Below are 19,746 nucleotides of genomic sequence, written 5' to 3'. Positions count from 1 at the left end.
CCCATAGTGTCCAGGGATGTGTAGCTTAGATGGGTTAGCCATGGGAAATGCAGGATTACGGGCATAGGGTGGTGGGGGTGTGATGGGAGTGGTTCTGGGTGGGATGCTGTTTAGACGGTCGGTGTTCACTCAACAGGCCAAATGGCCTGCTTACACACTGTAGGAATTATATGATACATCAATTACCATGTACATTAATTGATTTGGCAGTCTACAAGCTGCCTAAATAGGGTACTGGTGACTAAGTAAAAAATGTTTATAAACGTATGTTGAAAGAGAAGGGGAAGAAATAAAGGACAAAATTAATGGAGAAATGAAATAAGGCATTTGTACACTAATATTGGGAGCATATGAAACGAGTGTAAGGAATTACCTGAGTTTAAAAACTGTTTTATAACAAGAGTAATTAATGGTTTATTAAATGAAGACAATGGCGGACAGAATGTCTGCCTTGAAAGAATGTACTTTGTATGCAAGATCAATAGAATAGACAGCTTGAAATGTACAGAGATCAAAATAGTCACCTATAAAACCAATTCCAGTGAATGAAAGATGTAATTTGTTGAAACACAGCATAATATCCTCGGAATGAAAGTCCTTTTTAGCTAAAGCTAAAGTTTTTCGAAGATTTTGTCTGATATGTTTCAGAAGGAATGCATTGTGAATGCCCAGATGTAACTTTGAATAAGATTTCACATCAAATCAGAAATATACTAATAAGTCAAGGTGTACCTTTTTAAATGTTGTTTGGAAAATTGACTTTATATAAAAATGAGAAGAAGCCGAAAGTTTTATTTTTTAATGAGAAAAATTATAAGCAAGATAACAATCAAAGTTTATGTTGTGCACTTTACTGCTGTTGTTGGCTTGGGATGAATACAAAGAGCACTATTCCTTCATCTGCAAACTAGCCAAAAATCAGAGGCAAGGCAGGTAATGACCAATTAGAGAAAATTAAGAACAAAGCACATCTTTTGAATAATTGAGCTAATTATTATCAAATGAAATTAATATAGAATGGTCATCGGGGACCATATTGGTATTTGTGCGTATTTTCTGAATTTGTTTGAAATACAGCAGTTGTTTTTTCCTTAGGTCATATCTTGCAATTATTAAACAATGTCTTTAAATATTGCTACATAACCAAAACATGAGACATGATATTACCTACTTTTTATGAATTTATACAGTAAAATATCATGTCTGTCACTTCTAACTGATGCGTAATTGTTATAAATGTAATGGTTTTTAATGGTTCCAACTTTGATTCTGTTGTTTGGCCTCTGAACTTTGATATCATTCTATACTCGAGTCATAGACCGAAAATCTTTACGGCATATTTTTTTACTTGCAAAATAACGAATCATTAAACTATCTCACCTCCAATAGGGGCACAGTTTCAGATTGAAGCAAATACTTGTAAATGTTGTGAGCGTGTAGCAGACTATTATATCCATATTACCAAAATATTTACTGCTTTTCCAGGTATTCTAATCTCATACTGAATCTGTTCTCGCTAATGGTAGATGCCAATATTCCAGATATTGCTTTGGAACCTGACAAGACTGTGAAAAAGGTAATTTAAACATTGCTAAAAGAAGACAAGAAGAAGCTTTTTGTCCTGTACTCATCAGAGTCAGAAAACAAACTTAATAAAATGTAAACCATTTCATACAGCATGAGAAGAGGGTGTTGATTGGCTCAGCTACCATTGTCATGGAAAACCAGTAAGAACAGTTAATTGAACACTTAATTTTTAGACCAGGCAGTTGGATTCTGGTCATTGTGTTGCAATGAGGATGCAGTAACAATAGGCTGTATCTGTGATCTCTTTCAAGTGCAATATATGTACAAATTCCTTTTGCCAATATAAAAGAGGGTACTGGCGTATTTATATATGCAGTTTCCAGCACATACAAATGCATCACACTGCCTACCTGACTGATGATCTTAAATTGGTTTGTAATATAACACCCAGCACGGTCCATATGATGTAATAAATGATTCCCAACGACAGAATCAGCGGTAATCGTGGATATTCTATTCTGAGGCTTGCAAACATCGCTCTATGGTTGAACACAATTGACGTGCTGCTTGCAGCAACTGATCAATGGGATGTGTTGTTTGATATGGTGTGCCAGCCTTTGGAATGTACAGCCTTCATACCGGCATCACAGTAACTGAAATTCCTACATCACATTACTCACTTGTGTAGTAGGCAGAAAGTCTTTTGGCTTGAAAGCAGTATCCTGTTCATGAAGGAAACCTCTCGTGGGTGTACTGCATAGTAACAGGCTGAGACAGCTAACTTCACCTGGTGCTCTGGTTTCTGAGACATATTTCCCTTCCAGGGTTATCTGAGGTAGACCGGGCACTATTCAGCGCTAAAGGTGTTGGATAGAGGCCTTTTCATGAGTTTTTGTGATATGAGTGATAATTTGATCAAGTCACCCATAATCCCGCACAGTAGTTTTACTGTATCCTATCACAGCATTAAGCTTAAATGATGAGCTGATGGCTGGGGCTCTATTCCCAAGGTTGCTGCTAAGTTTGAGCTCATATCACAGAGATATTTAGGGATTCCAGCGGATACCTCAGGGAGGCAATTGCCATTGGTATTATCACTGGACTGTTAATCCAGAGACTCAGGTAATGTTCTAGGGACTTGGGTTCAAATCTCACCATGGCCGATAGTGGAATTTACATTCAATAAATATCTGGAATTAAGAGTCTAAGGATGACCATGAATCCATTCCCAATTGTCAGGAAAACCCATCTGGTTCACTAAAGTCATTTAGGGAAGGAAACTGCTGTCCTTACCTGGTCTGGTCTACACATGACACCAGGCCCACAGCAATGTTGGCTGTTGGTTGATGCTTAACTGCCCTCTGGTTGATTAGGGATGGACAATAAATGCTGGCCTAGCCGGCAATACTGTCATCCCATGAATGAATTAATAATTAATTAAAAGGATATTGACTAGTGTGAATGTAAGCTTTTGGTAGATGCTTAAGAACCCATTGACAGACTCTCCGCTAATACATCAAGAAAACAGCACTTATTTGTGCCATTTCAGTGGTAAGCCTAAATGCAGGATGGCATTTTAAAGAAATTCTTTACAGCTGAAGATTCATATGTTGCAAACGTGATGTTCACAAATCCAAAACATGCAAGGGTTGAAAATTTGTGGCCTTTCTAGCAAAGGTGCTCTTCTTATGTTAACCAACAAAGATGTTAGCAAGGGCGGGGCCCAGTGGAGATCCCTTGGCAGTGCCTTCTATGTCAGCTTACATGGTATCATTTAAACTGAACTCAACAGCACAAGCTTTTGATGAGTCCAATTAACAAAGATTCAGATAGTCGTGGCACATCTGGTTTGCTATGATATAGTGATTTTACATATATCAGTGGCTTCTTGAGTGACATGTTGGTATAAAAGCTGGTAATGTCAAAAGACCACATGGGCTGTTGTTGCTATCAATATGAAATTCTTGTGCAGAATTACTGAATGTGAAGAAATCTTTCACTTGACCAGTTCATGTTGTGCAAAGCCATTCGTAGAATAGGGTGTAAAGGGGCATCACTTTTGTGTGTCTTCGGTAGCCCATTCATGGAGTAGGGCCATGAGAAAAAAGTCCTATGGTATTGAATGTCAGACATGTTACTAATATTATGCAAATCCAACAAGCACTTCTGATAATTGCTGTTGGTATGGTTGTTCAGTAAAGTGTAGTGGAGCATCCTATAGATATAAACTTGGAACCATCATTGAGTACAGTGTGCATTTTCTTGATGTAATTTATATTGGTTGAGAATGATTGACGGTTCCAGTCTGTCTTGTGAGGTTTATGTATATGTATCTCATGGTTATATGTTTATTGTGGTTTGCGTTGAGACTGTGTAACACAATGAACCATTTGGTTGGCAGATGAAAATCTTTCAGGTCATGTCTAATCTAGAACCAAGCCAGTTAATTTCCTTACCACTATATAATTGTTTTAGAAAAACTGCAATCTTAATTTTACATAATTCAATTATTCTAAAATTAGAACTAAAATTTAATTTATTTGGATTCAAATTAATAATGGTGTTTATCAATGTATATGACCTTTTTAACTGAGATTGATTTGAAACCTTAAAATATGACTGTTTCAAACTATTTTAATATTCATTTTGTTTGTTGTAGAATCTACAAATGGGGCCTTCAGCCCACCCTATCCATGCCAATGAACAAACACCAAACTACACTAATCGTATTTACCTACACTTGCTATATAGTCTGCTATGCCCTGGCCTTTTAAGTGCTCACCCAGATGCTTCTTAAATGTTGCAAGTGTACTTGCCTCCAGCACCCCCTCAGCAGCATGTTCCATGTTTCCATCACTCTCTCTAGGTGAAAACTTTTTTCTTTTCCCTCTGATCTTCTCTAATCCACTTAGTCCTCGCCTTAATCTTATACCCTCTGGTCTTAGACACGTCTGCATTGTGGAAAATATTGTCACAATCTATCCAGCCTGTGTCTGTCAATGTTGTATACCTCAATCATTTCCCATCACCCTGCCCAGGCTTATTCAATCTCTCCTCATAACTGACACTTTTCATCCCAGGCAACATCTTGGCAAATCTCGTCAGCACCCTCTCCAGTACAGTCACATCCTTCCTGATGGTGTGGCGACCAGGACTGCTTGCAGTATTCCATCGGTGTTTTATAAAGTAGTATCAGGACTTCCTTGCTGTTATGTCATATGCCTGCCTAATGAAGGCAGGCATCCCATGTGCTCCCTTTATCACTCTATCTATGCTAACACCTTCAGCGATCTATGACTTGTATGTCAAAGTCTCTTTCTTCTTCAGTACTCCCCAGGGATCTACCCTTCATTGTGTACATTCTTCCCTTATGTGATGTCCCAAAGTACAACACTTCTCACTTATTGGGATTAAATTGCATCTCCCATTGCTCTGCCTAATTTACCAGCTGATCAATAGCAGACTGTAGCCTGAGTCAATCCTCCACACTACCAACAGCATCACTAATTTTTATGTAATGTGCAAACCTTACTAATTGTACCTTTTATGATGACATTGAAGTTGCTGATGTGTACACACAAAAAAACTCGGGTCCCTGCCCCAATCTCTACACTACACTGCTGGTGGCAATCTTCCAGTCATGAAAACAACCCTCCATCATCACCATTTGCCTCCTATTTGAAAGCCAATTTTGGATCCAGTTTGCCAATTTGTCTTGGATCCTACCTGTTCAAACTAGCCTTTCATGTGGGCCCTTGTCAGAGGCCTTACAGAAGTCCAGATAAACCACATCAACTGCAATATGTTATCATCTTTTCAACAAGCTCAATTAAGTAAGTCAAATAGGCCGTTTGTCCTCACTAATCCATGCTGACTATTCCTGATCAATCTTACTTTTCCCAGTGTTAAATAATCTGATTGCTCACAATTTTTCCAATAATTTCCCAACTACCAACGTCATACTAACTGGTCTATAATTATCTGGCCTATCTCTGCCGCCCTTCTTGTCTGAAGGAACCACTTTAGCTAGTCATCTGGCACTTCACCTGTGTCTACCAAATTATTAACTATCTTCACGAGGGCCCCAGCAATCTCCTCCCTTGTCTCCTGTAGCAACCTGGGATGCATCTTGTCAGGCTTTAAAGGTTGGTTTATGCACCCTTTATGTCAGCTAAAACATATAAACCCCCCCACCCTTATTAATCTTAATATTAATCCTAAATTCTAAAACTTCACCATCCCAGCTGAAATCTACGGCTACTATATCTGTCTTCTCTGTGAATACAAATGAGAAGCTTTCTTCTAAGAGCTCACCCATGCCCTCTGGCTCCATGCACATTTTGCCCCTTTTGTCTGAAATAGGCCATGCTCTTTCCCTGGTAAACCTCTTATTCTTAATATACTTATAAAATGCATTGGGGTTTTCCTTGGTCTTATCTGCCAAATATATTTCATGGCCTCTCTTAGCTCTCTTAATTTCTCTTTAAACAAGCTCCTGCTGTTTGTATGCTTTTGAAGAGCCTGTCCTGTTTTTTAAAATGCTGTACTTGACATATGCTTACTTCCTTTTCTTTGTCAACTGTCCATATCTGTTGACATGCTTCTCTCCTTGTCCTTCACTCGTTGAGGAGCAGGCTGGCCTGAATTATCACAACACAATTTTTAAAAGGCTCCCACTTTCCAAATGTAAACTTACCTGCAAGTAGCTGCTCCCAACCTATGTTTGCCAGATCCTGTCTAATGATATTAAAATTGGCCTTCCCCACAATTTAGGCACTTATCTTCTGGATATCTTTATCCCTTTCCATAATGACTTTGAAACTTAGAGCTGTGGTCACTCTCCCCAAACTGCTCATCCAATGAAGTGTGACCAATTTACTGGGTCAGCTAAATTCTCTAGGATTAAGTCCAGCACTACTCCATCTCTAGTGGAGCTATCTACATACTGGCACAAAAAGCTCTCCTGAATCTATTTTAAAAACTTCACTCTGTCTAATTTTTTCACACTAAAGTGATCGGACTTAACTGTAGAATTCACAGAACCCCTACTGTGTGGAAGCAGGCCAGTCAGCCCACCGAGCCTATAATAACCCTTTGAAGAACATCCCACTCCATCCCTGCATTTCCCATGCCCAATCCACTTGACCTGCACATCTTTGGACTGTGAGACGATACCAGAGCACCCGGAGAAAACCTACACAGACGTGAGGAGTTGTGCAAACTCCACACAGCCACCCAAGGCTGAAATCTAGCCTGGCACTGTGAAACAGCAGTGTTAACTGCTGAGCCACTATGCCACCCCCAAGGTGCATTAGCAAAGTTGAAATGCCCTACAACTATAACCCTGTTTCTCTCGCACCATTTTGTGATTTACCAACATATATGCTCCTGTATCTCCCACTGTTGGGAGGCTTGTAGTATGATTCAAACAAGGTAATCACCACTTTTTTTAATATCTAAGCTCCACTCAGATGGAATCTGAAGACCCTTCTAGAACGTGCCTCCTTATTACTGCAGTGATGATATTCCTTTATCAGTAATGCAATGCCCTCACCTGTCTTACTCCTGTCCTATCACTCTTGATGCTTCTATACTCTGGAATGTTAAGGTGCCAGTCCTGCTGTTCGTTCAGCCATGTCTCAGTAATTGAAACAATGCCATATTCCCACCTGCTGAACAATGCTGTAAGTTCATCTGCTTTACCAGTCAAATTTCTTATATTAGAGCACATACAGTTGAGCTTTTTTGGACTTCCAAGGTGCGTTGTCATACCCATGTCTTTTCTGCCTACTGTACTGTTCAAAATTTCTTCTATATCTGATTGGACTGTGCTCCTGACTTATATCTACTCCGTGCCTTCCAAATCAGTTTAAAATCTTTCCAACAGTACAGGTATGATATTGTACCCACTCCCATTCAGATACAACCTGTCCAGCTTGTACAGGTCCCAACTACCCCAGAAGCTGTTCCATTAACCCAAAACTCGAAAGCTGTCTCTCCTGTTCCTTTAGCCATAAGTTCATCTGATGTGTCTTCCTATTCCTGTACTCAGTAGCACGTGGCACTGGAAGTAATGTGGAGATTACAACTTTAGTCTTCCTCCTTAATCTATAACCATATCTCAATTCCTGTTTCAGGACCTCATTTCTTTTTTTATCCATGTTACTGGTACCTGCATGTACTACGACTTCTAGCTGTTCACCCTCCCCCCTTCGGAATGTCCTGTATCCATTCTGAGACATCCCTGACCCTGGCACCTGGGAGGCAATGTACCATTTCATTGTCTTGTTTGATGCCATAGAACTGCCAGTCATTCCCCATTACAGTCAAGTCCCTTGTCACTAAAGCACTCCCAGTCTTTTTCCTCCCCTGGCTGTGTAGCAGAGCCAATTGTGGTGCCACAAACTTGGCTGCTGCTGCTGCTTTCTTCTGAGAGGCCAGTACACCACCCCCGAACAGTATCCAACATGGTATATCTGTTTGAGAGGGAAATGGCTACAGGGGATTCCTGCAGTACCTACTCACACTTACTAGCCTTCCTGCTGGTAACCCAATGCTTTTCTGCCTGTGTAGCTCTTACCCATGGTGTGACCAGCTCCTAAATGTGTTATCCACAACATCCTCAGCCTCATGGATGTTCCACAGTGAGTTTATCTGCAGCTCCAGCTGCTCTGTGCAGTCCATCAGGAGCTGCAGCTGAACACACTTCCTGCATATGTGGTTGTCATGGATACAGACATGTCCCTGCTTTCCCAAATTACAGGGAGACCATTCCATGGGGCTGAGTTCTCCTGCCGTTGTGAACTGTTTCAACTATAACAATGAACTTCAAAACACTCAAACTTACCCACTAACCACCAAATCAAATTTTCTGTTTGCCGACGTGCTCTGTTTCTCCCTATTCTAACAAACTGGATACGACAAAAATAACATTACAATCTTGTCTTCATCCAGTATTTTTCTCTCCGTCCTTAAAGCGAGCTCTTAAGTAGCCACTACTCTGATGTCACTACAGGAGCGCCAACTCTGAAGTCATTGAAGGTTCTACCTAGTTTGCTGCTCTCCCAGTGCTGCTGCTCTGAATGATCCTCTCCAACCAAGCTCGCTGCACCCCTCTCCTGTTGTGGCTTTGACTGTGCTCGCTCCACCCCTCCCATTGGATCCATGTAATGTTCTAATGTATTATATTTATGCACTGTCTCCCAAAAACAGGTTATTTTTCCTCCCTTAGTCTTTACTAGTTGTACGGTGACCACCATTTTGTCAGGGAGAAGTTGAATTGATCAGCTAAAACTACTTGTGCCGTGTGGAGGTGTAATAACCCAGCAGCTTTGAGACGGACCTCAACATTATAAGTACTGTGTCAAGTACTAAATGTTTGCTGAGAGGAAGTATTCGGACACTTTTAACCAACAAGAAATGAAACAATGTAAGGTTAGCCTTGTAATTAAATAATTGGTCACATGATATGGGCACACTCGCAAAACTGCAATCATCGCCCAGCCTATGTTGCCCTGCAAAGACCAATTAAATCACCAGTGCCTTTATGGTGTTCGAGAGAGAATTTCATAACTTGGGTTACAAGAATCTGTCTGTGTAGGTCATTAGGTTTGTGTGATTTGGAGCTGGTGTTCCCATGCATTTCCCTTATCCATCATGTTAATTGGGATTAGAAAATAATGAGGTACTGTTGAAATAATATTGGTAAGTTGTCATAGTGCATACTGCAGCCTCAGAACTTCAATGGGTGGAAAGATTGAATGTCAAATCCAACAACAGGAGTCAAGTCAAAAATGTAGCTCAACTCGGATACTGCAAAGTCAGTACTCATCGACAGTGGAACCATTAAACCAAGACCCATCTAACTGTTTGTGTTGATGTGAAAAATTTGTAACACACATTTGAAGAAGAGCAATGGAGTTGTCTCTGGTGTATTGACCAATTATTTATCCTTCAATCAGCATCGCAAAAATCAGATTAAGTGGTCATTATCATAATTGTATGAGTTTGCTGTGCAAGTGTTGATTGCCACACCACGTCCCAACTGCAGCTGCACTTCAAAAAGTACACTATTGACTGTAAATGCCTTTGAGGCATCCAGTGGTTGTTTAAAATACTATGTAAATGCATGCGTCGCGCTTTTGAGTATGATAGATCCACTTCAACTCCTGAAAATTGGGAATCCTAAGGTATTGTTGGTAAAATCAACAGTGGAAGTGTAATTGAAGATAAGGAGTGGCTGATTGAGTTGTATCTTGAGGTTTTCTTGTCTGGGAGTTGTGTGATATGAATGTTATCTGCCTCTGGTGAGGCAAGACTGGAATCTTTCACAGTGCTGATGTTTCATGTTTGAAAAAACTAAGAATTAAGGTTTTCCTAAAATTATCAGTAGAAAAATCCTCCTGTAAACTTATTACCGTGAGAGGGATAGCCATGCATAAAAATGGATAGGCTGAGGATGCTTTCCTGAGGAACATTTCAGTGATATCCTTAGGTTGTAGTGACCTTGGCTTTTGACATTCTTATCTATATTTTATGTCAGCATTAACTAAATACAGTAGAATATTCTTTCTGTTTGAACCACTGCCTCCCACTCAATCATCAAGACCTCAGATTTGCTGGTGCTTCTTTGATCCTGACTTAAACTGTTTGCTACTTACGCATCAAAGATGGCTCTTATTGTCACTCCTGAAGTCCTGATCTTTTCTATTTCTGGATTTAGGTTACAAATGAGGTAGGAACCTATACTTAATCTCTGAATAGGCTCTGTTTGACAGTATTGATGAGAGTTTTTGCATGTCATTGATAGAGCGGTAAATAATTGAGGTTAGATTGTTTTAATGATCAGGATAAATGCTGAATAAAATTTTATTTCATTTGGTGCTGCCCGAGTTGCTCTGGAGCACTTTAGATCAGTGGCTGCCCAATTTGTCATGCAGGTCTTTGATGCTATAATTGAGATTTTGGTAGACTACTTGATTTTTGCAGTGTTCGTACACCCAGCTGCTGCTTAACAACTTGTGGAATGAACCAAGTTATCTTGGTACTCACAGGTGTCTTCTGATTCAGTTGTGTTTGATTTATTTATTGTCACGTGTATTGCAAGTACGGTGAAAAGTGTTGTGTAGTGTCGCCGCTGGGGCCATCTTGAAACACAGAAAATATAGCAATACACAGAATATGACAGCAAAAAATAAAGCACAAGAGTTCATCTTCGCATTTCCTCCTTGTTATAGCTCAGAGTAATCATTGCCTGTAATGTCTCCTTGGGCTGTTCCAACTTGCCACAGGCCTGGGCTAATCGCCTATGCTGGGCCCTCCAACACAGCCACTGTTGGTGTAGCTGATTCACTGTCGCCAATATGTGACCAGTACCAGTCCCCTGTCACCATTGACCCCAAAGCCATCTTCCTCCACAGAACCTCAGGTTGAGGCCAAGATGATCATTCACTTGGCAGTTTTGGCCGATGAGTATAAATGCATGCTGGGTACCAACATTTTTGAGGACAAGAGATTCCATATTCAACTTGAAATGACATTTTCTTTTAAGTTTAAATTGGAAAATGTTTAACATTTTAAGCTTAACAATGCTTGTACAAGTGAAGGTGACCTTCATGTTCATAGTGAGAAGTTCTGATTAAACTGTGTTTATATGGTAGGACAGATGTAAGAGGTAATCACTGTGTCAGGATACTTTGATTAGTCTAGTATAGACATCTGGCATGTTAAAATTTAAACATTCAATTAGATGAGCTGAATGAAAAATGGAGTAGCAGAAGTGCTAGTATGGTAATTAAGTGTAGATAATGAATCAAAATTTTGATATTTTTGTGTGTTACCAGCAAACCTAGGATAAAAGGAAAGCCTGTAACATAATTTTTGTACTTATCAAGTGTAGATAGAAGGAACAAAGATGCTTTTTTGAAACCTTGCCTAATTTTAGGTTGGAGAATAAAACTTCTAAAAATCAGCTTCACTTTTGAACTGTGGCTTTCACTTTTAGGATATTTAAAATGGAAAGTGTACTATTTGACTATGCTGGGTGTAAGGGGAAATTGTAGAGGTAATTTTAGATCGTGTTTTGTGGGATTCTCGGAATGTTGTGTTCCAACTGATACTGATTATTCCGGACTCTCTTTTTCTATTCACTTTGTGGGATGTGGTCATCACTGGCTGGCCTACATTTATTGCCCATCCCTAGTTGCCCTTCAGAAGGAGGTGGTAGCTGCCGCCTTGAATTGCTGCAGTCCACCTGCTGTGGGTTGATCCACAATGCTGTTAGGGAGGGAATTTCAGGATCTTGACCCAGCAACAGTGAAGGAACGACAATATATTTCCAAGTCAGGACAGTGAGTTGCTTTGAGGGGAACTTGGATGTGGTGGTGTTCCCATATATCTGCTGCCCTTGTCGTTCTAGATAGATGTGGTTGTGGGTTTGGAAGGTGCTATCTGAGAATCTTTGGTGAATTTCTGCAATGGATCTTGTAAATAGTACACACTGCCGCTACTGAGCGTCAGCGGTGAAGGAAGTGAATGCTTGAGGATGTAATGCCAATCAAGCGGGCTGCTTTGTCCTGGGTGGCGTCAAACTTCTTGTGTGTTTTTGGGGCTGCACCCATCCAGGCAAGTGGGGAGTATCCCATCACACTCCTGACTTGTGTCTTGGAGATGGCGAACAGGCTTTGAGGAGCCATGAGGTGAGTTACTCACCACAGTATTGCTAGCTTCTGACCTGCTCGTGTAGCCACTGTGTTTATGTGGTGAGTCCAGTTGAGTTTCTGGTCAATGATAACCCTCAGGATGTTTTTAATGCAGTACTCAATGATGGTAACATCATTGAATGTCAAGGGGCGTTGGTTAGATTGTCTCTTGTTCGTGATGGTCATAACTTGGCACTTTTGTGGCGTGAATGCCACTTGCCACTTGTCAGCTCAAGCCTGGATATTGTCCAGATCTTGTTTCATTTGAACATGGACCACTTCAGTATATGAGGAGTTGCGAATGGCACTGAACGTTGTGTAATCATCATTGAACATCCCAGTTCTGACCTTACAATGGAGGGAATGTCATCGATGAATCTGCTTTAGATGGTTGGGCTGAGGACACCACCTTGAGGAACTCATGTAGAGATGTCCTGGAGCTGAGATGATTGACTTCCAAAAACCATGACTATCTACCAATGTGTCAAGTATGACTCCAACCTCTGGAGATTTTGTCTCCGATACATGTTAATTCCAGTTTTGCTAGGGCTCCTTGATGCCACACCCAGTCAAATGTAGCCTTGATGTCAAGGGATGTCGATCTCGCCTCACCTCTGGAATTCACCCGCCCTTTTGTCCGTGTTTGAAGCAAGTTGTAATGAGGTCAGGAGCTGAGTGGCCCTGGCGGAACCCAAACTGGCAGTCGCTGAGCAGGTGCTGCTTGAGGACACCTTCTGTCACATTATTGATAATTGAGAGTAAACTAGGGTGGTAATTGGATGGCAGATAATGGGAACTGCAGATGCTGGAGAATCCAAGATAACAAAGTGTGAAGCTGGATAAACACAGCAGGCTAAGCAGCATCTCAGGAGCACAAAAGCTGACGTTTCAGGCCAAGAGCCTTCATCAGAGAGGGGCATGGGGAGACAGTTCTGGAATAAATAGGGAGAGAGGGAGAGGCAGAACAAAGATGGAGAGAAAAGAAGATAGGTGGAGCGGAGAGTATAGGTGGGGAGGGGATAGATCAGTCCAGGGACAACGGACAGGTCAAGGAGGTGGGATGAAGTTAGTAGGTAGGAAATGGAGGTGCGGCTTGAGTTGGGAGGAAGAACGGGTTAGGGAGGCAGAGACAGGCTGGGCTGGTTTTGGGATGCAGTGGGGGAAGGGGACGAGCTGGGCTGGTTTTGGGATGCGGTGGGGAAAGGGGAGATTTTGAAGCTGGTGAAGTCCACATTGATACCATTGGGCTGCAGGGTTCCCAAGCAGAATATGAGTTGCTGTTCCTGCAACCTTCGGGTGGCATCATTGTGGCACTGCAGGAGGCCTATGATGAACATGTCGTCTGACGAATGGAGGGGGATTTAAAATGGTTCGCAACTGGGAGGTGCAGTTGTTTATTGCAAACCGAGCGGAGGTATTCTGCAAAGCGGTCCCCAAGCCTCCGCTTGGTTTCCCCAATATAGAGGAAGCCACACCGGGTACACTGGATACAGTATATCACATTGGCAGATGTGCAGGTGAACATCTGCTTAATATGGAAAGTCATCTTGGGGCCTGGGATGGGGGTATGGGGACAAATGTTAGCACTTCCTGCGGTTGCAGGGGAAGATGCCCGGTGTGGTGAGGTTGGAGGGGAGTGTGGAGCGAACAAGGGAGTCACGGAGAGAGCGGTCTCTCCGGAAAGCAGACAAGGGTGGGGGTGGAAAAATGTCTTTGGTGAGGTCAGATTGTAGATGGCGGAAGTGTCGGAGGATGATGCGTTGTATCCGGAGGTTGGTGGGGTGGTGTGTGAGAACGAGGGGGATCCTCTTGGGGTGGCTGTGGCGGGGGCAGGGTGTGAGGGACGTGTTGCGGGAAATGCGGGAGACACGGTCAAGGGCGTTCTCGACTACTGCGGGGGGGGGGGGGGGCGTAGTTGTGGTCCTTGAAGAACTTGGACATCTGAGATGTGCGGGAGTGGAATGCCTCATCCTGGGGGCAGAGGCGGAGGAATTGGGAATAGGGGATGGAATTTTTGCAGGAGGGTGGGTGGGAGGAGGCGTATTCTAGGTAGCTGTGGGAGTCGGTGGGCTTGAAATGGACATCAGTTTCTAGCTGGTTACTGAGAGGAGACAGAGGTCCAGGAAGGTGAAGGACATGTTGGAGATGGCCCTGGTGAACCTGAGGTTGGGCTGCAAGGCGTTGGTGAAGTGGATGAACTGTTTGAGCTCCTCTGGGGAGCAAGAGGCGGCGCCGATACAGTCATCAGTGTAACGGAGGAAGAGGTGGGGTTTGGGGCCTGTGTAGGTAATTGGATGGGTTGGATTTTGTGTACAGGACATGCTTGAGCAATTTTTCACACTGCTGGGTAGATACCAGTGTTGTAACTGTACTGGAACAGCTTAGCTAGGGGAGCAGCAAGTTCTGGAGCACAAATCTTTCGTGTCCTTGCAGGAATGTTGTCAGGGCCCATAGCCTTTACAATATCCAATGTTGTCAATTGCTTCTTGATATCATGTGGAGTATCCAGTGCCTCCAACCATTTCTCAATCTCACGTGAAGTGAATTGAATTGGCTGAAGGTATCTTAATGCTGAGGAACTCTAGAGGAAGCTGAGATGGATCATCCACTTGGCATTCTGGCTGAAGATTTCTGCGAATGCTTCAGCCTTGTCTTTTGCACTGATTTGCTGGGCTTTTCTGTCATTGAGGATGGGGATACTTGTGGAGCCTTCTCCTCCAGTGAGTTGTTTAATTGTCCACCACCAGTCACGACTGGATGTCGCAGAACTACATAGCTTAGATCTGATTTGTTGATTATTCAATTTGCTTAGTTCTGTCTCTCACTTGCTGCGTATGCTGTTTGCTGTGCAAGTAGTCCTGTTTGGTAGCTTTGTCAGGTTGACACCTCATCTCCAGATATGCCTGCTGCTGGCGTGCCCTCTTGCAGTCCCTGTTGAGCCAGGAGAGATTGATCCCCTGGCTTGATAGTAATGGTTGAGTGGATGATATGCTGAGCCATGAGGTTACAGATTTGTGCTGGAGTGGAATTCTGCTGCTGTTGATGGCGCACAGTGCCTCATGAATACCCAGACTTGAGTTGCTAGATCTGTGCAAAGTCTGCCTCATTTAGCATGGTGATGGTGCCCACAACACAATGGAGGTTATTCTCACTGTGAAGGCAGGACTTTGTCTCCACAAGGTCTACGCAGTGGTCGCTCTTACTGATACTGTCATGGACAGATGGATCTGCAGCTGGCAGATTGGTAAGGATGAGGCCAAGTATGTTTTTTCCTTTTTTTTGATTCCTCACCACCTGCCACAGGCCCAGTCTGGCAGTTATGTCCATTCGGTTCTGACCAGCTCGTTCAGTAGTATTGCTGCTGAGCCACTCTTGGTGGTGGACATTTGAAACCCTCCTCCCCAACCCCAAGAGTACGCTTTATTTCCTTGCCATCCTCAGTGCTCTTTCCAAGTGTTATTCAACATGGAGGAGTACCAATTCATCAGCTGAAGGAGGACAATACATGCTAATTAGCAGGAAGCTTCCTTACTCATGTTTAACCTGAAATCCTGAGACTTTGTGGGTCCAGAGTCAATGTTGAGGACTCCCAGGGCAACTCCCTACCGATTGTATACCACTGTGTTGCGGCCTCTGCCGGTGAGACAGGACATATCCAGGGATGGTGATAGTGGTTTCTGGGACATTGTAAGATATGATTCTGTGAGTATGACTATGTCAGGCTGTTGCTTGACTAGTCTGTGAGACAGCTCTCCCAATTTTGGCGCTATCCCCCAAATGTTAGTGAGGAGGACTTTACAGGGTTGACAAGGCAGTTTCCACCATTGTCATTTCCGGTGCCCAGGCAATGCCAGGTGATCCATCTGGTTTCATTTCTTTGAGACTTCATAGTGATTGGTACGACAGGATGCCATTCCAGAGGGCAATTGAGAGTCAACCATCAGATTTTCCTTCCCTGAAGGATATTAGTGAACCAAATGAGTTTTTTTTTCCTGACAATCGGCAATGATTTCATGGTGATCAATAGATTCCAGACTCTCTTTTTATTGAATTCAAATTTCACCATCTGCTGTCGTGGGATTTGAACTCGGGTCCTCAGAACATTAGCTGGGTTTCCAGATTAATAGTCTAGCGATTAATACCACTAAGACATCGCCTACCCATTTGCTCTAGATGCTGATGTATCCACTTTGGAATCTACTTTCAGATGAAAGGAAAGTTTGGAAAGTGAACCTCCCCTTGAAGCAAGCCATAAAATGTGAATTCTTAAGTAGACATTTATAAATGAACTATTTTCCTGTACATGAGAGAATATCATTGTTCAATTGATTCAGTTGTGAATTATGAAAGCTTTCTTGTACGAATGAAAGGTGGCAGTAGTAGAAAACATCTCATTGTCATCACAATAGTTATCCATACTACCATTTTAAGTCATTTAAAATATGACTGTTTATAATTGTTTCAGAGATAGCAGGAACTGCAGATGCTGGAGAATCTGAGATAACAGGGTGTAGAGCTGGATGAACACAGCAGGCCAAGCAGCAACATTTTGTGAAGAAAGGCCTAGGCCCTGCTCCTCTAATGCTGCTTGGCCTGCCGTGTTCATCCAGCTCTACACCTTATCTCGAGCAATGTTAATTGTTGAAAAAAAAAGCTACTTTTTTCTATCTTCCTAACAATTTTCTGGTATTACAGAAGTGCAACTCTTGGGTGTCTTTTCCTGGCATCCTGATAAAATAATGCTGCAATGTTTAACCTTCCATAAAATTACCTTGCACTTGTCAGAAGAGCAATTTTAGGCTAAACAAGAATAAGTTTCTACTATCTTGACTAATATCTTCTGCTATTTCAAACCCATGTAGGTTCGAACTGAGGAGAATTAATTGTCTGCAGTTTATTAGTCTTTACCAGCAGCGATGATATGTAATTCTATTTTAAATATGCACAAAATATTCTAATTTAAGTTTGAATAATTGTGGTATCATTTTGTAAACTACATGTTGCACAAAGTTGATTTTTTTTTAAAAGTTCAGCACATCACACTTTTATCAAAAATGTTTGGCCTTCCCTTGATAAATTTACAAACCTTTGTTCACTTTTGAGGAAATGGTGAAGCCCCGATCATCTGTTGGTGATAGCTGCAGTGATTTACACTTCTTTAAGCATTTTATTTAAATGCCAACTTTGTTTGAGGAACAAGAATCGCCAAAGTGTAGTTTTAAACTTTCTGCTTAGTAAAATTCAGTGCACTTTTTTCCACTTCGAATCATGCAAATAGCTGTAGATACGGCAATTTTGGTTTCGCGCTTCAGCCCATAATTCAAGATATCAGGGAAAGACAACCCTAGTGGTGTTCTTGCATTCCCACAAATGCTAGACATCTTTGTACTTGCATTAACCTCATCTGTCATTAGGAAAAGTACAAGTTTAAAAGTTATTGGTACAAGTTGTGAATTTGTTTATATATTTAAATGTACTTATCCTTTGTGTAGGTACAGGACAAATTCCGCCTCGATCTTTCTGATGAAGAAGCAGTTCATTACATGCAGAGTTTGATAGATGAAAGTGTAGGTGCCTTGTTTGCTGCTGTGGTGGAACAGATACACAAATTTGCTCAGGTTGGTACAAAATAAATTTTGCACTTTTTAGACTTTACAAGTTTTTAACTCACAATGCAGTTAGCAAAAACTTCATACAAGCTAATCCAGGAACGTGTAAAAATTTGCCAATTATCAGACTTTCCCCATTCTTCTAAAGTTAAAGTAATGTTTTTGTGAATTTACTAATTTGAAATCTTATCCTATACATTCATGCCTATTTGTCTATTTCTGGCAACTGAAATGTTTCATTGTCAACTCATTTAGTTTTGTTACAATTGCAACTACGTTTGACTTTATTCCAGATTTTCATTATTTCCCATATCACTTTAGACACACTTCAAGTTTTAAAAAAAACTATCTTGGTGTTAGTTAATGCACACAGTGAGCACAGCTGTGCTGTAAAGACTAATTCACAACATTTTTAAAAGTTTACTACAGCTATAAGAAAGGTGCTTATAAATCAGCAAACAGGTTACAATTTTCTTGGTGATGAAGCATTCAACTATTTTTTCTTTCTTTTTAGTACTGGAGAAGATAAATACTGTGTTTCTGGAGAGGCTGAACATGCCATGACCACTGAATAAAAATCACATCTGTTGCAAGATGTGAAGTTTGCTGCACAAGAACAAATTAAACTGCGGTTCTTATCATAAATGATTCAATGCTAAGGAAATACTCTGCACTACAATTTGGACAGCAAAATAATTGAGTATATATCCATTAGCTAATTTTTTCAGTGGTCAATAGTGACAGGATTGAACCAAGTGTTTTACCAACACCCCAGGGAATATGGTAGCAATGTTATTTTCTTACACCGTTCTGGTGGATTACTTTGTGACCTGTGGTGTATATTGTAACAAATTGTATTCTTTGCCACTTCTGCCATTCAATTCCAGTGAAAAATACCAAAAAAGTTTTTTTTTTCATTCAAGCTGTCACCATGAAAATGCTTGCACTATGTTGAAACTATTGAATGCTGTTATTGTCTGAAGTACCATCTTTCAGTTTTGGTGCAAATTGTTTTACACAATAAGTTAATCTTTGTTTGAAAATTCACATTTAAAGACAAGCTTTTTTTTCTTATTAGAACAAAATTGCATTATGGAAGTTTTTTATGAATAAATAATTTCAACAGTACTGTAAATAAAGCAATAAATGGCATAAAATTAGTTGATTTGCGTGGTCCTTTTTGCCAGTCAGATATTGTCTAATGGCTATGTAAGATATGGGGGATTGCTGTGGATGTTGGAGACTCCTCATCCAAGCTTAGAACATTTTTTAAGTGTTCCTTATGTAATATGCCTTCAGCTGCTTCATTAAATCTATTGGTCATCATATGGTCAGAAATGGAACTGACACTGATGATTAATGTTGATGGCATTGAAATTTTTCAATGTCTCAAATACATATGGATTAATTTAAGACCTGGATACAGTCAAGTTTGGCCTAATAGTAGTAACTACCAACACAACTGCTAGGCAACAACAGTCATCAATAAGCCAGGGTCTAACCACTCCCATTTGAAACTCAATGGCAATGCCAATATTGAATTCCTTGGCAATATCCTCTGAGTGAATGTTGACAAGGAACTTAACTGGACTAATCATGCAAATACCATAGCTATTAAAGCAGGCATTTTGCAACAAGTGACTAATTTGTCACCTCAAAGCCACTCTGCTGCCTGCAGAGCAGAAGTCTAAATCTAAATTAGTGAAGCTACATTAACACAGAAATTTTGACATCATTCAGAATACCACAATCTTCTTGTTTAATGCTTTATCCCCATGATTATTCTTCTGGGATTTGATACACTTTTCTATATTGTACACTAGGTAAATGTGAGTGGTGTTGTAGCACAAGGCATCCACTCTTGCATGCACTAGCTGCAGTGTCTACTTATTGTAGAATGCAATGCCAAA

The 19,746-nt window shown here is 41.2% G+C and overlaps 1 protein-coding gene across 1 annotated transcript in view; it reads left to right on the top strand.

Moving 5' to 3' along the window:
• The window catches only part of pik3c3 (phosphatidylinositol 3-kinase, catalytic subunit type 3), a 127,000-nt gene extending 108,062 nt beyond the window's left edge, over positions 1-18,938 (top strand). The window contains exons 23-25 of the mRNA XM_059648839.1: positions 1,486-1,576; positions 17,720-17,845; positions 18,351-18,938. Of these exons, the coding sequence (XP_059504822.1) occupies positions 1,486-1,576; positions 17,720-17,845; positions 18,351-18,365 (232 nt within the window). The 3' untranslated portion in view covers positions 18,366-18,938. The remainder of the gene's footprint in view (positions 1-1,485; positions 1,577-17,719; positions 17,846-18,350) is intronic.
• The last annotated feature ends 808 nt before the right edge of the window (positions 18,939-19,746 follow it).

This window comes from Stegostoma tigrinum, chromosome 1 (assembly GCF_030684315.1).
Source record: "Stegostoma tigrinum isolate sSteTig4 chromosome 1, sSteTig4.hap1, whole genome shotgun sequence".
NCBI lineage: Eukaryota > Metazoa > Chordata > Chondrichthyes > Orectolobiformes > Stegostomatidae > Stegostoma > Stegostoma tigrinum.
The sequence above is the reverse complement of the archived record's forward strand: the minus strand, read 5'-3'. Positions and strand labels throughout refer to the sequence as shown.